Source organism: Lontra canadensis, unplaced genomic scaffold, assembly GCF_010015895.1.
Source record: "Lontra canadensis isolate GAN:19392208 unplaced genomic scaffold, GSC_riverotter_1.0 scaffold16, whole genome shotgun sequence".
Classification (NCBI taxonomy): domain Eukaryota; kingdom Metazoa; phylum Chordata; class Mammalia; order Carnivora; family Mustelidae; genus Lontra; species Lontra canadensis.
The window spans coordinates 21,147,525-21,171,775 of NW_022631010.1; the positions used below are offsets into that span (position 1 = coordinate 21,147,525).

At 45.6% G+C, this 24,251-nt stretch overlaps 1 protein-coding gene across 1 annotated transcript in view; it reads left to right on the forward strand.

The window, feature by feature from the left end:
- The window catches only part of SLC24A3 (solute carrier family 24 member 3), a 484,555-nt gene extending 466,002 nt beyond the window's left edge, over positions 1–18,553 (forward strand). Inside the window, exons 16-17 of the mRNA XM_032859275.1 lie at positions 14,406–14,471; positions 18,108–18,553. Of these exons, the coding sequence (XP_032715166.1) occupies positions 14,406–14,471; positions 18,108–18,257 (216 nt within the window). The 3' untranslated portion in view covers positions 18,258–18,553. The remainder of the gene's footprint in view (positions 1–14,405; positions 14,472–18,107) is intronic.
- The last annotated feature ends 5,698 nt before the right edge of the window (positions 18,554–24,251 follow it).

Genomic DNA, 24,251 nt, shown 5'->3' on the forward strand with positions numbered 1-24,251 from the left:
AAAGAAAGAAAGAAAGAAAGAAAGAAAGAAAGAAAGAAAGAAAGAAAGAAAGAAAGAAAAGAAAGAAAGAAAAGAAAGGAAGGAAGGAAGAAAGAAAATACATTTTATTTCCTCAAAGGTGGGGGCAAGCAACTCTTTGGACGTGAGTAGCTCCTGAGAGCTTTGCCATATTTCAGCTCAGGCTAAAAAATATATATATATATATTTTCATGGTGATGCTTCTGAGTCAACAAGAAAAAGTTATGAAACATTTTCATCAAAAACCTGGCCTATAGAGAGATGGACTTTAATTTTCTGGGAGACTACTTGTACAGGCTTACATCTTTGCCTCATAATGGTAGACTTGTAGACCAAAATAGTGGCCTGGGATTTGGCCCAACCCGCTGTGTCTTTTGGATTTCCTGGAAGACAGGGGTCCAGAAAATATCCATCTGGAGCTAGAACCAGATCACCTCACAGAAGGGGTAAAAGGGCTGCTATGAAGGGCTTCTCTTGTCCTTTTCCAGCTCATTCTTCAGGTGTCAGCTTGGATGTTTACTGTGATCTCCCAACGGTGGGTCATGTACCCTTCCTATGTTCCTGAGCAGTTCCCATCATAGCTTACCTTTGACTGAGTCTCCCCTAGATCGGTCATCTCCCTGAGGGCAAGAATTATACCCATCTTATGCTTTTATTTTTTTTCCTCTATACCTGCTAGTGCCTGGTACTTAGAAGATGATCAAAAGTATTTGTTGGGTGGAAATATGTATGCATGGATAGATGGAAAGATGGATGGATAGGTGGATGATCCTATCTTCCCCACCTTGGGTGGAAGACATGTGAACAGAACAAAATGAAGAGAAAAGATGACCTGAGAAGAGAGCAAAGGGGAAGAAAATAGCAATAAGAATAACTTAGGGTCTCCTAGATGGCTCAGTCAGTTCAGCATCCAACTCTTGGTTTCAGCTTAGGTCATGATCTCAGTGGTCATGAAATCAAGCTCCACGCTGAGTGGGGATTCTGCAGGAGATTCTCTCCCTCTGCCCCTCCCCTCCCTCATGCATGTGCTTGCCCTCTCTCTCTCTAATAAATAAATAAATCTTTTTTTAAAGTCCTTTAAAAAGAAAAAAGAAGAGTTTAACATTCATTGAATACCTACTGTGTGCCAGGGACTGCCACATGGCCTCATCTAATTCTGACAACAGCTAAATAAGGCAAGGATTATTTCTTCAACCAGCATTGTTGTTTGTGCAGCTGCTAAATATGCCAAGAACTTGGCGAGGTGCTGGAAACACAGAAGGACAAGATAGAGTAGACCCTCCCACTTAGAACACGCACCAGGGTGGGGAAGATAATCCATGAGTGACAAATACATGAGTACTTGGTAGAGCAAAACCCTCATGAAGATAATAATGTAATAGGGTGGGTGGCATGCATCACTGTGAATTCTTTGGATAGGGAGATTGGATTCTGTGCTGAGGAGCAAATGATAAAATAAAGCTGGGTGTTTGCAAGACAAGGGGAGCATTCTAGAAAGAGGGGGCTGCAGGTGTCAAGGCAATGAGTCATGCTGTGTCTGAGAACAGAGAAGCCAGGCAATAGAAATCTATCATTAAAAAAGAAGAAGAAGAAATGTAGGGGTGAGGTTGGCAGGGGTCATGGGTTTCATTCTAAGTGCACTGCTGTCCCAAATCCTCTTCTACAGATCAGGCAACCACGGCTCAGAAAGGTTGTCACAGCCAGAAATAGGGAGAAGACAGTGGGACTTTATTTCTCCCCGGAACACCAGACACTAAAGCAGGAGGGAGAAGACTATTACCAAGCATAAATGGTGCCACAATGCCACCATGCACAGTTGAGGGCTCATGAGTGCAGGGGATGTCACTGGGGTGGGATTTTAGACTGGATCCATCCTTGAGTTTGCTAGAAGAGAGGACAGGGTCTGCTTATAAGGCTAAAGGAAGCTCTGCAGCTTTACATAAAGAAAGAAGAACCGGACAAACCATAAAAGACTCTTAATCATAGGAAACAAATGGAGGGTTGCTGGAGGGGAGGGAAGTGGGGGGATAGAGTAACTGGGTGATAGACATTAAGGAGGGCACATGATGTAATGAACACTGGGTATGATTTAAGATGATGATGAATCATTGGACTCTACCTCTGAAACCAATGATACATTATATGTTAATTAATTGAATTTAAATTTTTTTTTAAAAAGAAGGACACAACTCCTGACCCCCAGGTTCCCATCCTAGAAGTCCCACAGATATGGTGGCAGCTAAAATCCTTGCTGCCATAGGCCATGGTGCATTATATTTCTACAGTGGGTTTCTGACTGAAGGTTGGAGGAAACATTCTGGATCCTTCCATGAGGATTACATGTTTATTCAGTCCCTGGGTCCCCATCTGGCTTTCACCAGGACCCCTTGGCCATCCCCCAATTCCCAGACACATTTGAGGGGCATCTTCATGTAACCTCATGACACGATACAGAACACACCTGGAAAATAGTTTCAGGTTCATGAAAAGGCGAACTTAAGGGTTTATTTGCCATGAGCATCTTGCCTTCCCTCTTAACCTCCAGCTTATCCTGGGAGAGAGGCTTCCTTTCTGGAAGGACACCCAGGGGCCTCCTTCCATGTAGCATGGCAGTAATCCCATGACATCTCTGCATCTCTCACATCAAAAGCTAGAAGGCTGCGTGGGTTTAATAGCCTCTCCTGCCCTCCCAACAGACTTGCTGACAATTCTGAAGCAATTTTTCCATCTCTACTAGATGGAACTTCCAAGTCATAATTACTGGATAATTACCATCAAGACAGCTGTTTTGTGCATACTATTAGGTTCAGCCATTTGATAGGAATAAATGCAGTTTTACAGATTTTGACATTTCTTAGTACTTGTGGTTTGCTCAGAAGCCAGTTAGCTACCTAAGTGCCTGAAACATTTCTAAAAGTCAGAGTTTGGAAAATGAGCACTTCTTGTCCTGTTTTTGTGATGAATGTCTGTTCTACATGCTCTAACAGAATTAAGAAAGTCACCAGGCAGGCTCCAGGAAGCCAGGATAATACTCAGATCTCTGAGCTGGGGCTTAGAAATGCAAAATGAATCCACAAAGTAATAGAGGGAGAAATAGACTATTTTTTTTTTCTAAGCCAAGAGCCCATCTAACTCCAGAATCCACAAAGGTAAAAGGAAGAGGTGATCAGAAATATTCTTATCCCATCCTTTCTGCCCAATTCATTCTTTTTCTGACACACATTAACTGAATGCTTGCTGTGTGCTAAGCTGGTAACCCCCATTGGGGAAGACTCAGTGAGCAGGCCAGACACTGTCCTATGCCCTGGGGCTGCAGCATCTGGAAGGAGACAGTTACACAAGCAATTCCAAAACAAAGTGTGATTCGTGCCTTCCTAAGGTTGGTTGTGTGGGAGTTGCACAGTATATGGCAGGGGTTGGGGACCTCCAATGCTTGTAAGGAAGTGATGCTTATTCTGAGAATCTGAGATTATCAGGAGCCAAGCAGGTAAAGAATGTGAGAGGAATAGTTTGTAGAAGAGGAATATCCAAGACAGCTTCACACAATGAAGGACCTGACGGTGACAGCTGGGATGGGGGAGGGTGTGAGGGGTAAGAAGTGGCAAAGTGGAGGGATGAGTGGCCAGAATGAGTTCAGAGACAGAGAGGGGCCATGTGCTAAAGGATAGGGTGAGCTAGAGTCATGGCAGTGGGAAAATGAAGGATATAAAGGAGGGAGTGGTGTGATTGCGTGTGCCTTTTAGAAAGAAGATTCTGACTACTTCATAGAGAAGAGGTCGGAGCCAGATCAGACTGATGACAGCAAGACCAGTTATGAGGCATATGCAGGAGAGAGAAAATATAGTGACCTAGACTAGGATAGTTATATAAGTTAGCTATTCTACCATAATGCTGTGTAACAAACCATGTGCAAACTCAGCAGCCTGCATACATTATCATGTATTTCTCATTCATGCATCTGTGAGGTGACAGGTGTTTGGCCAATCTAGGTTTGGCTTCAAGCTTCAGATGGGGCTCTTCCTTGTGTCTCTCATCCTCTTTGTACCAGTGACTTCCTGAGACACATTCCTTGCAGGATCAATGCACAAAAGGTCGTGTCAATGATAGAAGTACCTTTCAAACCCATGTTTGTGTTAAATCCACTAATATCCCATTGGCTAAAGCAGATCACATGGCCAAGCCCAACTCCAAGGGGCAGAGAAATGCCTCTGCCCACCACGAGGCTATAGAAAGCAGGTGGACACAGAACTCTAGTACAGGGGAGAGGAATTGAGACCAGTGACCTGCTCTTCCTCAGTTGTAGCAGTAAAGCAAGAGAACAATGAAAGATACCAGAAGAAACTGCAGAATAAAATTCAGCAGGACCTAGTGGTTGCTTTAGCATCAGCCCTAAATATCTGTTAATGGGGAGGTGAGTTGAGATAAGACAAGGGTCTGGTCATCCAAAGATTTTGTTGGCTGTTGTGAAAAGTTTGGGTTATATTCTAACTGCCATTGAGGATTCAAGCAAGGTAGAAGCATAATTCACTTTATGTTTTAAGATCATATTTGATACTGTTTGGAAATGTATTATGAGAAGTCCAGGAAGAGGAAAAGAAGTTAGGGAGGTAACGAAAAGATCCTGGTGACATGGGCTAAGGTAGTATGAGTATAAAAAGGGGGAAAAAGAGGGGCATCTGGGTGGCTCAGTGGGTTAAAACCTCTGCCTTCGGCTCAGGTCATGATCCCAGGGTCCTGGGATCGAGCCTTGCATCGGGCTCTCTGCTCAGCAGTGAGCCTGCTTCCTCCTCTCTCTCTGCCTGCCTCTCTGCCTACTTGTGATCTCTCTCTCTGTCAAATAAATAAGTAAAATCTTTTTTTTTTAAAGGGAGAAAAAGATTTTCAAAAGAAATGATAAGATTTTCTGATGGCTGTTTGGAGGGGATGAGAAAAAGAAAAATTGAAGGTCACTTCTGTGTCCTTCATGGAGATGGGAAGACAGGTGGTGGGGTGGGGAACATATTTAGGATGAAATATCAAGGGGTCCCTTTAGGACAGATTAAGTTTGATATGTGTGAGGGTCTTCCAAGTGGAGATAGCAGGTAGACAGCGAGATAAATCCTGATAAGTGTTAAGTGCCTGACTTTAGGGGTGAGGTGTCAGCTGCAGGCATAAACTTGGGAGTCAGTAGCTTTAAATGGTTTTCAAAGCATAAAGCTCATAAAGGAAGTAAATGCAGCTAGAGAAGAGAGCCCAGAACTATATCCTGATGTTGGGTCAGGAAAAATAAAAACATCCAGGGAAGAAGACTGAGGAGCAGTCAGCCAGAAATGGCGGTTATGGATCCAGGAGAATGTTTCAAGGGTGGAGTGGCCAAGTACATCAAGGTTTTCCCTGAAGGTTTCTTCTAAGACCAACCATCAGCCAACCACCTCCTCCTCCAAGAAGGCTGCTCCCACCAAATTTACTCCCTCCAGAATCACATGGGACTGTCATCTCTGGCATGCAGAAATTGAATCTCTCTCAACGAATGCTTCCTGGCACCCAGGAGCGGGCCCATGTGGAATAAGTCCATGGGCCAGTTCTTAAGTGCCTTCCACATCATTCCTTCTCATCTTCTGTGGTAAGCATTCCCAAATCATTCCAACACCTGGACACTGTTCCAGCTGCTAGGACTGGTTTCCTTTGTTCTGCAAATCCCTTCCCAAACCCCCAGAGGACAGTGAGGCACTGGAGCCAGCTCTTATAGTCTCTGGAGAAGAGACTGAATGGCTTTTTGTAACCCCGCCTTCAGTGAGGCCATATTGGTGGCTTATACCCAGCCAGAGTGGACTGTTCCCACCATGTAAAGCAACAAGATGCCAGAATGCCACTAATAGGGCCAGTCTACAAAACTGATCCAACAGCATCTGGATAGCAAATTTGGGGATAGTTTGCAGACATCTTACTGAATGGTTCTTCTTGATGTTGTCCTAGCAGAGCTCCTGGGAGCTACAGTGATGCTACCCAATCCCATTAACACAAGTTTTGCGTTAGATTTCAGGCACTGTTTCAGGAAAATGAGGTGATATTTGGGGGAAAGCAGTGTCTTTACAGGGAAGCCCCCATGGATGGGCTTACCTGAGTTGCCTAAGGCCTGAAGCCTATTCATTTCACTATCCAAGTTTAGATTCCCCCAGAAACCATTCAGTCCTGAGCCAAAGGTTTGAAGTGATGTGGGTGTTGGGGAGGAGTGGGAAACTCCAGTGGGGGATGGGAAGGGGGATGGGCAGGGAAGGCAGCCAAACAAAGTCATGAGCAGAATCCCTGAGGGTGGGGCTCTAGCAAATGGTATGCATGCCCATCCTAGAATGACCCCATCTGAGGGTTAGGGGAGCTGTGTGGTTATGCACTCACCCCGAGAGTCATTGATACAGCGCAGTTTGGCAATTCCAGAGTTTGGAGAAAAAGCCCTCCAGGCACAGACACTGGTACTAGTTGTGGAGAGGTTGCTTGTTCCAGAAAAATCATGAGAAGGGACACTAGGACATGGATGGGGTCCCAGAGGCATCTGCCACAGGGATCTGTGGTTCTTAGAGTTTATTCAGGACAGTTTCAGAAATGATAAGCAGGAAAGGCCAAGATATAACCTTTGAGGATTCTTAGTGGGTGAAGAGAACTCTAGTATTTTCCCTGCACCCTGCAGGGTGCAAGGAAGAGTCTAGAATTTACTGTTGGAATTCCAATTCTCAGTCTACACTGATCCCTTACCAGCTCCCTGGCCTTTTATGATGTTGTGGTTTATAGTAAGAAATACACGTTTGATCTTCTTCCCTGTTTCTAGCACAGAGCTCCTAAAACTTCTGGAATTTTCCCAATGATGAGAGCTATAAGATGTCTTCTGTTATGTTAATGAGGTGACTTTCCTATCCCACCTAAGGATGGGAGCTGGTGACCAGGAGAATCAACCATGTGATTAAAAGGTTGAAACTTCCAGTCCTACCCCGACCACCAGGGAGAGAAGAGAGGCTAGAAGTTGAATCAGTTGCCAATAGCCAACGATTTAATCAATTCCCTATGCAGCGAAGCCTCTCTACACACCCAGAAGGATGGGGTTCAGAGAGCTTCTGGGATAGTGAACACGTGGAGATTTGGGGAGAGTGGTTTGCTTGGAGACAACATGGAGGCTTTGCTCCCTTTCCCCATACCTCACCCTGTGTATCTCCCCCATCTGGCTGCTCTTAAGTTACATCCTTTTATAACACACCAGTCATCTAGTCAGTAAAATGTGTTCCTGAGTTCTATGAGCCTCTCTAACAAGCTAATCAAACCCAAGGGGCGGGGCTGGGGGGTGTCCTTGGAATCTCCAATCTGTAGCTAGTCCATCAGAAGCACAGGTGATATCTGGACTTGTGATTGGCATCTGGGGGCGGGGAAGACAGTTTTGTAGGACTGAGTCCTTCCCCTGTGTGATCTGATGCTTTCACTAATAAATAGTGTCAGAATTGAGTGAAATTGTTGGGGTGCCTGCATGGCTCAGGCTTAAAGGTTAAGCGTCTGCCTTCAGCTTAGGTCATGATCCAGGAGTCCTGGGTTCGAGTCCCACATCAAGCCCCACATTGAGTCCTACACTGAGATCCCTGCTCGACAGAGAGTCTGCTTCTCCCTCTGCCTCTCTCCCTGCTCATGCTCTCTCTCTCTCTCAAATAAATAAGTAAATAAATTATTTTTAAAAAGAAAAAGAATTGAGTTAAATTATAGGACACCCATCTGGGATCATAGAAATGCTTGGATGTGTGGGGAAAACCCACACACAAATGGGAATTGGTGAGCAGAGCATCAGCTGTCTCATCTTTACATGGGGAAAACAAAACCTACCCCCTCATCTCCAGAATCGCCACTAGAATTCCACACCTTGTGTTTGTGAGAGCCCTCTGGGTGGGACAGGACACAGGCATCAGCTGTCACTGAAACGCCTCTTCTCTCTAGGCGTATTCACTTTCTCACCTCATTTAATTGTTCCGGGAAGGAGATTCCTGCCCGGTGATATTTCACAACATCAAACCAAGGCTAGACACATCCATTTGGAGCCTACACCCACACGAATGTTCAAATTACCCAAATCTGAAAATGCAAAGCCACATTCAGCATGCATTCCAGGTCATAAATAAACTAGCAAAAATCCAGGGGCTCCTTAGTTTTCCTATAAGAATTCCTCTGGGGGCGGCGCCTGGGTGGCTCAGTGGGTTAAAGCCTCTGCCTTCGGCTCAGGTCATGATCCCAGGGTCCTGGGATCGAGCCCTGCATCGGGCTCTCTGCTCAGCAGAGAGCCTGCTTCCCTCTCTCTCTCTCTCTCTCTCTGCCTGCCTCTCTGCCTACTTGTGATCTCTGTCTGTCAAATAAATAAATAAAAAATCTTTAAAAAAAAAAAAAGAATTCCTCTGGATGTGTGGAGCTGACCTCAAACCCTAGGGAGATTTTAAACTATAATATATAAAAGTCAGGATCTTTGAGGCTGGGGATTTTGGATCCCCTAACTGGGTAGGATTTAGGGAACTCTTTATGAACCCTGTGCACAAATAAACTAGGTCTGAATGGGTGTCTGTGTGTGCATCCAGATGAAAAAATATATGTGCATGATGGGCTCAATTTCTGTTGACTCGGCAACCAGCCAGCCTTCTGTTTTCTCTGCAGCAGCTACCATGAGGGAATTAGAGAATGAATTCACATATTTTGAAGGCAAGAAATAAGAACAGTGTTCAGTGTCAGGGCAGTTGTGCCTTGCATGCTCTTGGGTGGGCATTGCCATGGAGATTTGCTGCATTTGCACTTCATGGACCCTGCATCTGTGTCTCAGGAAGCAGGGAAACCATTGTTTAGAACAAAACTATGCACGGCTAGAGCTCCAAGTCTTTTGCAAAGGTAGTCTAGAGATGAGAAGGGTCCGTGCTATTGCTGGCTTAGCACACCCCAAGAAACTAGTTTTTGAGGGGGTTGAATTAAATTTGCTGCCCTTAGGGAAACTTATTGGGGTGATGGAAATGTTTTATAGCTTGTTGAGATGCAGGTTACACGGGTACAAGCATTTGTCAAAACTTAGCCAATAAGAGAGATTTGAGCCTTTACTATATGCAAATTATACCTCATTTTTTTGTTTTACAAAAAAACCTATTTTGGTGTCCTCTCACTGCTTTGCTTAAAAAGATCAGCTTAAAACCATGCCCACATGGGTCTCCTCATCCAGCTCTGAAATCTTGCCCCATGCCACTCGGCCTCACTGCCTCCAACATGCACATGCACCCCATATGTGTACACACACACCCCATGTGTGTGCACACACATGCATGTACTCACGCACGTGCACAAGCACACACACATGCATCACCCACAGATGTTTATTTAAACTTAAGTACAGTATATGTAGACAAGTGGGAGTTAGGTGCTGGGTGGAAGGAGGAAAAACTGAAGACCAAGCATCTGCCATCAGAGCTGTGGGACTGGCTGGAGAGGAGGGAAGGCTATGCAGACAAGGTTGGGAAGTGATCTGCATCAGAAGTGGAGCTAGGGCCAGCGAGGGCTCAGTGAACCTGGAAGAGACAAAAGGACTGAGGGAGGGATGGGCAGAATAGAGCTGAGGTTGAGTAGGGGTACGCAACCCATCTGACCAGACTGAGGTTCCAAAAGGGAGACAGCAGTGTACTAAGGTGAGGAAGGTGAATCTCCTGTTTGGAGAGGCTCCTAGTGCCCAGCTAGAGAGACAGGATGCTGGGATGTGAAAGAGCATGTTTGAAGTCCCAGCAGACCCCCCTGGCTGTCTTCATTATCTTCATTCCTGCTTCTCCTGTGGGTGACAGGGGCCTCTGTAGGTCTCTTATCGTTGTGTTTGTGAATTATAAAATCAATGCATGTTGATAGCCCCAAACTGGAAGCAAGCCAGATGTCCATAAATAGGAGAATATCTAGATGAGCTATGACATATTTTTGCTGTTACAAAAAGAAATGAGCTATTGATGTAATGAAAAATACAAAGGAAATGAAGAAATACTTAAAAAATTCTGCTGAGTAAAAGAATCCTGATGTAAAAGAACACACATTATAGGGCTCCATTTATATGAACTTTCTTGGACGGGCTAAGCCTAGAAGCAGTGACTGATCTTGGGTGAGAATGATGAGGGAACAAGAGAACTTTCTGGGGAGGATGGAAGTGTACTCTATCATGGTTACAGTTTAGGTTTAGGTTACACAGGTATATGCATTTCTCAGAAACTCTGAGACTCAGAAACTCAGAAACTACTGAGCAGTGTAGTTATGATTTGTGAATTCCACCATATGGAAATTGCATCTAGAAACAAAAGACCTGTGAACTATAATGGTTTAATAAAATGGTGTAATTCTTTCAACTTTTCTGAATGCTTGAAAACTTTCATAATAAAATGGTAGGTTAAAAAAAAGGCTACATGCATTCATAAAAAAATAAAGTGGGGAAAGGGGACAGGGAATGTTGGATAGGATTGCATTGCTTCTGGAATACTATCCAGAAATGGCAGCTGGGGTCTCCCTGCTCCCAGCATCTCTGTGAATAGTCCACCCTGCTCCATTTCACTTCTGCAAAGGAAATGGATTCATCATCTCTTCATTGGTTACATACGGAAGCATGTGGTCTGTGCTCATCCTTGTGCAAGGCAGAGGATAAAATCAGACATGGTCCCCACCCTTACTGTGTTTGTCATCTACTAAGGCTTTGAAGAGGGGGCTCCTAGGTGGTGAGTTTATAAAAGAAGCAGCCAGGGGTACCAGAGAAGGGATTAGGCAGCTCATGGGTTGAGTGGAGAATAATGGCCCAGACACACTGAGAACTCACTGTACACTGGATCCTTTTCAAGCTTTTTAACATGGATTAATTCAGTGAGTCCTCACAACCACCTGATGAGGTAGAAATTGTATTATCCCCATTTTACTTCTCAGAAAACTGAGACATGGGAAGTTAAGTCATTTTTCCATGATGATAGAGGAAGTGGGTGACCAAGCAGGGATTCAAAAGGGGTTTGGTGAACTGGATCAGGAGCCCATGCCCCAAACCAGGGATCAGCAGACATTCTGGAAAGGGCAAGAGGGGAAATATTTTAAGCCTCATGGGCCTTATGGTCTCTATGGAACTTCTTGGCTCTGCCACTGCAGAAGTAGACAATATGCAAATGAACGAGCTGAGCTCCAATAAATTTCATCTACAAAATCAGGCAATGGGCCAGACTCGGCCCATGGCCCACAGCTGGCCAACTCTTGCCCCAAACCATCCGTAGTCTCCAGTGATTGGGAGATGTTCAAGTTGGACCCAGAAGCAACTGAAGGAACCCTAATTCCTGACTGCCATGTCCGTGTGGAGATGAGGGTTCAGATAGCAAGGACTCAATACAGGCTTTGAAACCCCAGGTCTGTAATGACTGAAAATACAAAAATTACCTCTGGATGCATGTGGCAATCTGTTACCAAAGGATGACTGCAGAGAAAAAGGCGAAAATATGAAAAATACTCAAAAAAGCCCACCAAGTCAGTTGTCTTTAGTCTTTGGAGCCAGATTTAGAATTTTAGAAGCACCACTCTTTGAGATTTTATGTCAATGGAGGAAGAATAAAGTTCCAAAGCTCTAGCTTAATATGATTGATTTTGAAAAGATAGAAGGGTTGGCCAAAGAGAAGGTTCCTGCTTAGAGCCTAGCTCTCAATGGCTCTTGGTTTCCAAAGGACAGGAAGTCACTTTACTCAATTCTTACTGCTGATAATGATTCAACCCTAGAGCTCAAAGGGTGAGCTGGGCTGGGAATGCATCGGCAGAATCCACGCAGTGTTGACAGTTAAGAGCTCAAAAGGGTTTCTGAGTGTGTGCTCACATCTTCAGGGTGAGCCCAAGGCCTGCGTGTTGGGGACAGCCCCTGCAGACTCTTCTTCACTCTGCACAGGAGCTGCCATCTTTCTCTGAGGAGCCCTGCCCCTGCCCTCCAACTCTGGCCAGGGTACATGTGGGATTATCATAGGTTCAGTATGGACAGAATACTTTTTCAGTATTCGTGCTACACTCCTAGCTATTAGCCTCTCTATCCCTACACAGCTGGTGAAAGGAGGAAATCTATCTATAGGCAGATCGAAGGTTTGCAGGAAGATAAGCTACCAGCTGGACAGGGATGGATCTGATCCCTCGTTTTTTTACATGAACTTATCCAGGTTAACCCATTGCTTTAGTATCACAGAGATGTGATTTGAGTCCTTTGCTCTTCTGAAGGCATTTTGTGGCTAGGAATAATTTCCAGTTGGGGTTCAGTCAATGGTTGGCTCACACGGATTGTGCCAATAGGAGAGAGGGACTGGTGCATTCCCTCTGTGACAGAACATTGCATAAGAAGATATGGTATGCCCCTGGATCCCCACACAAAGGTTTTGACTGTTAAGGGCATGGAGTTTCCTGTCACCAAAAGGTAAACCGAACACACCCACCTACAGAGACACCCCCATGTTCCCATACCTACACCCCAGGGGTGAACTGGCAAAAGGGTGCCAAGAGGCACCTTGAACCTTGTCAGAAGGGCCCCAAACCACTTCTAGTAACAGTCACCACTCAGTTCTCTAATAAAATGATCAACCTGCCTTGCTTTTCCTTCCTGTAGGTACAGGTGAACCTTTGATTCCCAGAAGAACAGTGTATGTTGTTGGGGGCTCTGTGGTCCCCAAGCCTCCATGCAGATAAGATTTTCCAAGAGAACTGGTGAAAATGAATGTCAAAGTCCTAGCCCCCAAACCTGTGGAGATCAGAAGTGGATTTAGCCTCAGTACCGGCTCAAAGTCAGTGGTTCTTAAACTTTCTCATGCATCAGACCATCTGGAGAGTTTATTAAAACACTTGGCTGGGCCCCACCCCCAAAGTTTCTGATTCAGGAAGTCTGGGTGGGGCCTGAGATCCTGCATTTCTTTTTTTTTTTTTTAAGATTTTATTTACTTATTTGTCAGAGAGAGAGAGGGAGAGAGAGCAAGTGAGCACAGGCAAACAGAGTGGCATGCAGAGGCAGAGGGAGAAGCAAGCTCCCCGCCAAGCAAGGAGCCCAATGTGGGACTCAATCCCTGGACGCTGGGATCATGACCTGAGCCGAAGGCAGCTGCTTAAACAACGGAACCACCCAGGCGTCCTAAGATCCTGCATTTCTTTTTTTTTTTTTTTAAGATTTTATTTATTTATTTGACAGACAGAGATCACAAGCAGGCAGAGAGGCAGGCAGAGAGAGAGGAGGAAACAGGCTCCCTGCTAAGCAGAGAGCCTGATGTGGGGCTTGATCCCAGTACCCTGGGATCATGACCTGAGCCGAAGGCAGAGGCTTAACACACTGAGCCACCCAGGCGCCCCAGATCCTGCATTTCTAATAAACCCCCAAATGATGCTGGTCCAGGGAGGATGCTTCGAGCATGGCTACTCTCAGACATACTTCCTATTTTAGGGTAGCCGACCTCATGACCTTTGACCTAGGTCAAGCAGAAGGGACATCTTCTCTACACTATGAAAGAAACTTTGTAATCTTTTTTGGCCAAGTGGCCTCTAAATATTCCCTACCTGCCCTACCCAATACTGCAGCCACTAATCACATGTGGCTCTTTAAATGTAAATCTGAATTAATTGAAGATAAGATTAAAATTTTTGTTCAGCTGGACAAGCCACGTGTGCCTAATGGCTGCCATATGGGACAACGAAGATACAGGACATTTTCATCATGGCAGAAAGTTCTACTGGACAGTGCTATCTTAAAAGAATTCCAAAAATTGTTTCTCTCTTTCTCCTCAGTGTTTGGCAGTTCACCCCACTATCTTACCCTGTAAGACAAACAAAACAAAATCCTTTTACGAATACCAGGAATGGAATGCTAACTCTTTCCTCTTCTTTGCTTGCTGACAAGAGCAAGACTCACCCATCTCTTCCGGTCCAGTCTGGGGCAGTTCACAGACAACTGAATGCAAAAGAGATAACAAGTTTAGTAATACTTTTTAAAATATTGCTCCCATCCCTCAGTGTCACGAGATTTACCCTAAAAGTTGAATGTCAAGAAAGAGTGAGCTCCCTGGAGGTCAGGTCCACAGGGAAGTGTTGTGGGCACCAAGAATCAGGCTGCACACCACAGAGAATTCAGGTGGCCATGGAGCACCCCAGCGGGCCCTATCTCTGGAGGGTAGGATGGGGTTGGACTGAGAGGGGACAAGACAAGGGCGCCCCTAGCTGTCCTAGGAAAACGCACATCCCTGCTCCCAGCAGAGGGGCAGAGCATGGCTGTCCAAGCTCCCTTTTGTTTGTCGTCCTAAAGGAGAGATTTGGACTGATCGCCACTCAGAGTTGCTTCAGCCCCTGCACTGAGCAGATGCCTTTTTAGAAGCCTAACTGTACATCCTTTCTTACAGATTCGGCTGAACAGCAGAGGACTGATCTACTCCGTGGGCTTACTCCTGGCCTCCGTCTTTGTCACGGTAGGCTACAGCTCCTTCCCCTCTCGAGTTCCTGTGACTCCTCTCCCCCCACCCCCCACCCCCGCCTTTGGGTTCTTTGGCTACAGAGTTTGTTTGGACACCAGATGGGCTTGGCCACCGGGATGAGGACAATTGGCCTCCAGATGTCCCATCTCCTTCATGGCTGTTTCCTTTAGAAGTGGATCCTAGCAACTCACTAGAAAGCCTTCCCTCTTTATGAGAGGAGCCAGCCTTCCTCTGAGAAGCGTGGCCCTGCCTCATGTCAAGCCCAAGCCATTTTTATCAAAAGTGAAGGAGATCCCACTTTTTCTGCAAGATTAGTCAAGAGAAGGGTAGATTCCAATTAATTATCTGTTCCAGGTTGGTAAGCATCTCCATAAATCCATGGATTTGACCAACACTCAGAGACTAAGAATACAGTATTTTACTGAAGTGTACTTTTATGCCATTCTGCTATCTTGGCCATTATATCTACTTGTATAATTTGATATTCCAACTCAGCTGACATGTTTTGGTGGAAATCGATTTGCACCAACACATGGACTGGTCCACATGAAATATCTGTTAACATACAAGTAGGCAGTTGAATTTTCACATTAGAAAACATTGAGATGCAGTGTGTTTCTTCCTGAAATTTTCAAGGAAACAGTCATTGAATTACACTGGCATGTGAACGTCCATATGCTAGAGAATAGGAATTCAGAAGAGCAGGCAGGAAGCTGGAGGTCATTGACAGGATCATGCTGTGAGTCAAATGTCAAGTATTCGCTAAGGCAAACACTGCCTTACACAAAAGTGGGAATCTATGTAATTCTTTGTTCTGTAGCTTGGGAGTTTCTTTGGGTCTCATGTGACCTAGGCTTATGATACCTGTCATAGCCACACATTATGCTCATTGCTTTGCATACATTTTCCCATTTGAACCTCACCATATGCCCATCAAGTAGCCGCTCTACCAGCCCCATTATACAGATGAACATCTGAGACCGCTAGAGGAATTGACACCAAATGAATGAAGGGGCAAGCCATCTGACATCAGAGCGCATGCTTACAGCTATACCTGTACAACCTGTAGGAGATGAGGCTAGCCTCCACCTGGGATGTTGAAATGGGGTTGCTAGAAGATGGAAGAGAAGTAGGTTTGTCAGCAGTGGGGGAAGAGCAATTTCAAACATCGTGAGCTTTCAGTGCCTGTTCGACACCCAAGGGAGAGGTCAAAAAAGCCACTGGAAAGAGGAGTCTGAGTTCAGGAGAAACATTCAAGCTGGAGGCCCCAGAACGTGGCTGATATTTAAAGACATGCAATTAGATGCAGGCAGCAAGGGGGTGAGCAAGGACAGAAAAGAGAAGAGGCCCAACATCCGAGTCTTGGTGCCCTCCGGAGGTCAGGATGATGATAATAAAACACTAAAAGAAACAGAGTGCGCAATTAGGGAGGTAGGAGGAAAACCAGGGGAGTCTGGCATCTGGAAGCCAAGTAGAGAAGGTATTTCAGGGTGGAGGGAGTGATCGGCTCTCTCAGGAAGGTGAGTCCTGAGCACTGGCCGCTCAGATTAGCGATATGAAATTATTGGTGTTCTTGGTGAGAGGGTGGTTGTGTGCAGCAATGAGACAGAAGGTTAAGTAGAACAAGTTAATGGAGAATGGAAGGAGAGAAATTGGACAAAGTGGTATTTACCACGCTTTCAAGTCACCCTGCTGTAAAGAAAGGAGAGAAATGTCTATCCAGAAAAAAATGTAGCTGTTTTTTTAAGAGGAGAGAAGTAGCAGGATTCTTGTATCCCAGTTGGAGTAATCCAGAGGTGGCGTGGGGAGGCGGATATGAAAGAGGGGCAGTTGCTGGGGCCATGTCTCAAGTGGTAAGGGAGGTGGACTTGTGTACACATGTGGAGGAGTGCGCTGTGGACAGGGCCATGGACATCGGGTCCTCACTAGCAGGAGAGAAGGCGAGCAAGTGGATCTGGTGGTGGGAGCTCTGTGGATGGGAACATGGTCATGTGCTGAGAGTGAAGGGGAAAGAAGGGGTTAAGGGGGGTCTGAGAAGAGAGGAAAGGCTGGAAACAACCATCCAAGAAAAGGTGAGTGCGCACTTAGAGAAATGTGGGAGGATTGCCATTAATGGCCCACTTGAGATTTGTGGGCTTGAATTTAAAGGGAGATCCTTCGGCATGGCCAGGCATTTTCCTCCAGGTTGGGTCAGCAGCACGGAAGGAATGTGGAGTCCCTGGAAGCTGGGCTCAAACCCAAGACTGAGGCTTCACCGACATCACCAGAGAGGCCAATGAATGGCAGTAGATGCCCAGGGATGGTTCTAGAAATTGCTGGTGGGATTTCAGCAGGGTAAGGTGGGACATGGGTGGGTCCAAGGGATGGCGTGCGGTGGAATGGTGGTGGTAGCAATGAGTTCTGGGTCCTTGCAGGTCTGTAGAGTTTCGGGAGGGAGGCTTCCAGACGGACTAAGCTGGAAAGAGGAGATGGCAGTCAGAGAGCAGGATAAAGGACACTGAGAGGATAGAGTCATTTCTGTTCTTGCTCATCGCCGGCTCTCAGCTGTAGGAGTGTCCAGCAGAACCTGTCCAGTGGCCTGTGCCTGCACCTGCACTGACAGCAGGCATTGGCCATGTGTGGGTGTGGAGCCCATGACATGGGGCTAGTGCAACTGAGCAACTTAGTTTTTAATATTACTTATGTCCAGATTTGGGTGGCCACATGAGACTAGTGCAGTGCAGGTGCAGGGTTGGAGATGGGGTGGAGGACAGGTGTTGGGAAAATCCTCTCCATGGACGGTGAAATCGTGGGGAAGGATGTTCGGATGCTGTAGATAGGAGTGGCAGTGAGTGGGACTCAGGGATCTGAGGAAAGGGGAGGGCGAGAGGCCGGGTGTGCAGTGCAGACTGTAGCCAGGTGGGATGGAGTGTGACTGTTAGAAGGCTTTAGATTCCAAGCTGGGTGTTTTGGGGAAAGTAGCAGTGAGGAGCAACGGGTACAACTACTTTGCCTCCAGGCATAGGAATAGAAGAGATAGTGGCCACCACCTGCCAGGAGATGCGTCCTCAGGAAGAGCCAGGGGCTGCTTGGGGACAAGAGGCTGAAGAGAAAACAGGGGTTGCCGGCACAGAGCAGTGCTGGGTTGAAGTCCAGGGTTAGTGGGGTGGCCGCAGTGCCTGTGTCGGTTGGTCCCATTGTTATGACTTTTTTATTTTTATTTTTTTATTTTTATTTTTTAAGATTTTTTATTTATTTATTTGATAGAGAGATCACAAGCAGGCAGAGAGGCAGGCAGAGAGAGAGGAGGAAGCAGGCTCCCTGCTGAGCAGAGAGCCCGATGCGGGGCTCGATCCCAGGACTCCGAGATCATGACCTGAGCCGAAGGCAGCGGCTTAACCCACTGAGCCACCCAGGCGCCCCTGTTATGACTTTTTTAAAGTTGTTTTAAAGTTCTGACTTCTCTTCTTGATTTTGGTGTTCTGATCTTCCAAAATGGGAGCGATGAGCTTGAAGGGTGCTCAGAGACAATCGGTGCTCCGTGAGGCCAGCCACTGGTGGCCCCTCTCACACCTCCACCCCCCACTTCCGCCCCTCCCCTCCCCGGGCCTCCTCTTCCGGCGCTCTCTGACCCCGCCGTGTGTGTTGCAGGTGTTTGGCGTTCACCTGAACAAGTGGCAGCTGGACAAGAAGCTCGGGTGCGGGTGCCTTTTCCTGTACGGCGTATTCCTGTGCTTCTCCATCATGACGGAGTTCAACGTGTTCACGTTTGTGAACTTGCCCATGTGCGGCGACCACTGACCCACCCGGCCGCCCACCAAGCCTTGGGCCTCCTTTTCTGTGCAATACGAGATCCAGCCGCACCCTGAGTCACGCGGGCCGCCCCCGTCCCCGGGGCCGGGGCCTCTGGCTCTCCCGCGCTGGTCACAGGCCTCCGCTCCTGCCTCGGTGGCCAGGCTGTCCCCGCCCCTCCCTGCTCCCCATCCTCCTCCCTGGGTTCCTCCGGCCCACCCCTTCCCGTCTCCTCCGTGTGAAGACTCTGACATCCGCGTGAATTTTCAAGCTCCATTTTTGAACAGTGACTGAGATTCGGGGGGGGGGGGGGGGGGGGGGCAAAAACAAAAACAAAAAAACAAAAACAAAACAAAACTGGCTGCTAACTGGCCCAAGCCAGGCAAAACTTACTACAATCCCTCCTCCTTTTTTAAGTTATTGGATGGAAGACAAACCTCATTTATGACCTGAGACTGTCAAAGGAATAGAGAGGAGAGGGTATATCGATGCTAGGGAGTATCTGGGATTTCGTTATGTTTCGAGGTGATGCCTAGGTGATTGGGTTTGGGGAGGTTGTTTCACTTGGGGAGGGGGCCTTCCCCCTTTTCTTCCTTTTCTTCCAGAGACGGAGAGCTTCTCTTGCCTCTTCTTTCACTGGGCTCTGGATTAGCAGATGAGCCCCACAGGCTGTCCCTGCCGTGTGTTCTGGGATCGCATCCCAGGCACGGTAGACTACGCATGCATGTAGCGCTTAGGAGACGCACATGTGGGCGGGGCCACCGGGGACAGACGCGTGACGTTTCATAGCAGAGGTCGCCTCCCGGAAGTCCCATAGGCGTCACCCAGGGGGCACGAGGCTTTCGAGGAAGAAGACCGCTTCCCACGTAGCCATTAGGATCATCTTTTTCTCACTAGGTACCTTCTAGTCTCTCAAGCAATAGTTCTAGCCTGCCTGAGGCCTTGGACGAGGGGCCCCGGTTCCATTCCCCGACTGTGACAGGGCCAGGCAGTCAGCGCCAGAAGCTTCCCAGCCCGTGAGTCCCTGAGATGCGCGCTCGTCGCTTGGTGTTTGTGGGGTGACAGGGAGTGACCCAGAGGCCACCACTGCTTTTCGTGCAGGAGTTACAGACACTGGTTTCTTGGAAAATGGAGAGAAGCACACTTTGCACAGACATCGTCAATAAAGTCCCGATTTGCCACTCGGTATTGAGTACACTGGACCCTGACGGCTGGCTCTTGGGCCAGCGTCCTTCCTCATGGGACGCCTCCACCAAGCTGCCCCAGCTCCACCCCTCCCATCCTGGAGGGGATGGCCGGGGAAGGAGAAAACAGAGAACTGACTGACGCCTTCGGAACCACAGAATGTGTTCAATGCAGACTTGCTCAAGGGCCTAAGTTATTGTGAACGTTGTTGCCAATCACTGCTCAACAGCCCTGCTAGATTTTGTATGATGCTGAATTATTATGCAGACTAATTCCACCGAGTTGATACCCACCCATGCTTGTTACACTTGTATTTATTGAAACTGTGGATTCTTGCCCGTGCTGCCCCCTGTATTTACTTTAAGCACTGATCACTTATCATTCATTCAGTATGGTTTTCCGCCCCCGTCCCTTGTACACATTCTGATATGAATTGTAAAAATAACCTGCTACACATTGGTTGAATGTTTTCTGTCAGTGGTGCAAACCGAGGCCAGCGTTAGCCGTTGGGGCACCTGCCCGAAGGAGGAACAGGAGAGGAAATCACCAATCTGGGCTCTCAGAGCTAAGACACACGTATTGATTCTGTTGCACATTTTGCACTGGTTTATGGAGATTGTTTTCTTGGACGGATCGTGTAAAATAAACTTCTCTGTTCTGTATCCTTCCTTGAGCAGCGCACTTTACTTCCTCTTCTAGGGTGTTGCCTGTTTTAACTACACTGACCAGTACGCTCGGAAGGAAGCGGCCAGGTGTTCGCGCTTCTACTCTTTCTGGGTGGGCTCACCTGGAAACCTGGCAAGTGTCTGGTGGATCGCAAGTATGAAGTTGCAAATTGTGGGTCTTCTCTCAAGGTTGCAGGGACTTTGGATCTGTCGTCCTGTAGCGTCCGTGCAAGGCTTCATTAGGAATTCTTTCAGCTGGAGTGAGAGGAAGAAATTCCAGCTCTGCTGATAATGTTCAGCAACGTTCAAGTTCTTTATCCTGTCTGATCTGACTACTTTTCAGTTGCGAAAATTCAGACTTCCCTGAAGCTAACTCCTACAAAGGGAGACTAACACAATTTTGTAATAAGCCCTATTCTTATCCTGAGTGACTCCCAAGACACTGGTTTCTTACCCAGATCTAAAAGTAGACCAAGGTTAGTGAACAAGCCAAGTTTCCACCTGAAGCAACAGAATTCATTTATAGGAATCAGAAGAAAAACTGCCAGTAAGTCACAGCACCAACTTTTATTTAATTATGTAAAAAATATATATATATTCCTCTTGGGGCATCTGGGTGGTTCAGTTGGTTAAGTCCCTGACTCTTGATCTCAACTCAGGTCTTGTTCTCAGTGTGGTGAATTCAAGCCCCATGCTGGGCTCTACCTGGGTGTAGGGCCTACTTTAAAAAATATATAAATAAAAAAATATATATATACATATATATATGGGTGTGTGTTTATATATTATATATATTGTGTGTTATATATAATATATAGATTATGTATTGTGTATTATATATGTGTATTATTATGTGTATATACACAAAATATATATATATATTTCCCCCCCTAGGTTGGAGGGAAAAGGTACTTAGCTTTGAGTGTTGACATCTAAAAATGTTTTACCACTCTCTTTGTGCATTTTATAAATACATGCTGGCCACAGACAGGGTATTTTCATTATTCCAATTGGTGCTTTTTATATTGGTCTTAATAAGCTTTAGTCTCAGACAAAACATTTGATCTGAAGCTTGAATGTTTTTCTTTCAAGCATGCTTTGTATAATATCTTTAGACACTGTCATTCCATGCTAAATTTCGCAAAGAGAAAATCATAGGATAAGGTAAAGTTCCCATGCATAATGATTGCCAACCTAGGAACTGGGACAGTTTCCTATATGAAATGAGCACTTGGCCTGTTTCTGCCTAGATCCCTGCCATGCACGACTGTGTCTTGAGTTACCGACTGCAAATGTGGTTCAAAATGAGCAGGCTCACCAATGATGCAAAAGAGCTGATGTTGCTATTTTCACTGCTTCCACTGCTCTGGGATTTATCTGGGAGGGGTTAGAATGGATATGAGGCAAGAATGTTGCTTCAATAGGCCGTACCTGACAGTAACACCAGAGACCAAGTAACCCTCTTGGCAATTTTCTGGAGAGTGCTGGAGAACTCCCCGGGCTGTGATGTTGTGCATAAGGGGGCAAGGGAAGGCAGATACTGGAATTTACACTTCTTCCTTATCACATCTGAGTTGACTCCACAAGGAGGAACTGCCAGAAAGTGCTCTGCTTCCGGAAAATACATTCCCAACCACGCCTGGCCTGTTGGGCCCCTGCCGGCACACATCGGTGGCGTTGGATGCACTGAGAGGCCGCAACACCAGGAAGTTTCCAGAAGGCTTCTGCCCCCTTCTGAAGGAAAGTACAGGACCTACCTTTTTAGAGGTAGTGCCCTTTTTTAGGTACTTGTTTTTTATCCGCTTCCAAAAAAGCCTGGCTGGAGGATAGGTAGGTGATCATGTTTTCCTAAGTCTGTTGCTGCAGACGCTTACCGTTTGTGGTCATGAATGTGAATGCTAGAGATTTGAGATTCTGTATGTCTCAGACAGAGAGACACTGAACCCACTTTATGCACACAGGCTTCAAAGAAAAGCCTAAGTGTTTAAAAATAGGGTGAGAGGGGTGATAATATTCTAAGGTCCAGATGGTTTTGAATTGTGGTATATAAAATAGGAATAATATCCTTCTTGCAATACAATGTAATAAAACGTATAGCCTTAGAGCTTTACCTAATTGGTCATGGAAATATTCAGACTCTTGGGAGAAATTGGAAGTGAGAAATTGGTGTTGGTGGTGCTCCTTCTAAGATTGATTTATTTTCACCTTTTCAAAATTGGATGATTGTCCCATTCGCAGGCTAATTATCCAATTACTTTGACCCATTTTGACCAGTAATTTTGAATTAGATGGGATTTCCATGTTGAATCTTGTGTAGGCTCGTACTAATTATTGAGTATCGTTTATTTTTCTATTTTCTGCAATGGCTGCTCAACACACACTCCCCCCCACACACACACACACATACACACCATCTATCTGACATCAAAATTCTCTATGAAAACAATCCAATAGATCTTTGAACACTGTCCAAATATCAAGCTGTCTGTTATGATACAACTTCAGGAGGAATTGTGTGGGTTCAGCCAATGTTTCTCTGATAAATAAAATGCCATGTGTCCATGGCATGATCCTGCAGAGATGTGGGACACTTAGAGATGCTGAAAAGTTAGGCGCTAAAGCCATGGACAAGCCTGGGATTAGCAACATGCATAAGATAGATGATGTGATGTCCCAGAATTGATTTCACATTAAGCTTTCTGCTTAGTTTCAAAACCCAGGGCAGAGCAATAAAACTCCACCAAAAGCTCTTAGATAGCTTCCTGTTGCACTCAGAACATTTATTTCCTTAATAAATTGTGGCCAGTAGTCCCATTAATTTTTTACTGAGCTTCAATTTGGCAAACACTCTTACCAAGCTGTAGAGATGTTAAATGTAGTGAATGGTTGTAGTTATTACTCATTTTGGTTTTGGTCTTTTCTTTCACAACAGGTAGGAGGGAAGGGAAAATTTAAGACAACATTGGCATAGATGCCACTTCAGGGTTTTCCTGCTAAAATTAACTTACATAAATGTATGTATGTATACATACATGATAATTCTTTTTTACGAGACTTCAAACTTACCCTGTTTATCAAAAATTGAATATGGTGATATCACCTCTTTTGTTTTGTTGAGACAATTTGTCCAGTAACTGATTCCAGAAAACTGCATACAAAAGTTGGAATGAAGTGTGACGTGTAACTTCAGGACTGTGGCAGTTGTTTCAAGAGATTGTGGGCCAGACCCACAGGCCATTGATAAAAAGGGAGGCACTTATGCACTAAGGTGCTTTCAGCAGAAAGTTAATACTTTTAAATTCTTACAGAAATAAAGATGTACTCTACTTAGGTTTGTGTCCTTCTTTTTGATACATAAATCATATGTATCATTTCCCTCCCATGCTTGGTGCTGGATATGTTCAGATGCTCTAACCACAAGTGGGTTTAAAGCAAAACGCCCACTGTTATGGTTTCAGAATTTATTTTGTTGACTTTGACAGGTCCAAAAAACCAGTTTCAGAATATCTAAAAATTTATTGTCGTGTCAGGTTGAAATATTCCTTCCAGTTGCTTAAAAGTCAAATACTCTATTCAACTTCATGTATGAGAAAATGCATTTACCTACATTCATGGTTTAAAATCCAAGCTTCCCAAATTTAAGTGCCAATTAGAATTACCAGGAGACTTACTCAAATATAGATTTCCAGTTCAGTAAGTCAAAGAATTTGAATTTCTCACCAACCCCACATGCTACCACGGCTGGGTCTGGGTCCCACTTTGAGAACCACTGGTGTAAATAATGTCCTTTGTCCCAGCCGATATTACAGCTTATGCAACACAAACACAGACACAGGTGTACTATTTATTTCATTCTTTCAAAATTTTACACCGAGATTTACATATGGCTAAAGTAAGAAAAGAAATTTGGGCAACTTGATAATGTGAATTCTCTATCATCCTGCAATATGTTTGCTTCCTGTCAAAAACAACTTTTTTTTTTAATTCTAAAGTCTTTTTATTTTATTTTTTTTAAATTTTTTAAATGTATTTTCAGCGTAACAGTATTCATTGTTTTTGCACCACACCCAGTGCTCCATGCAATCCGTGCCTTCTCCAATACCCACCACCTGGTTCCCCCAACCTCCCACCCCCCCGCCCCTTCAAAACCCTC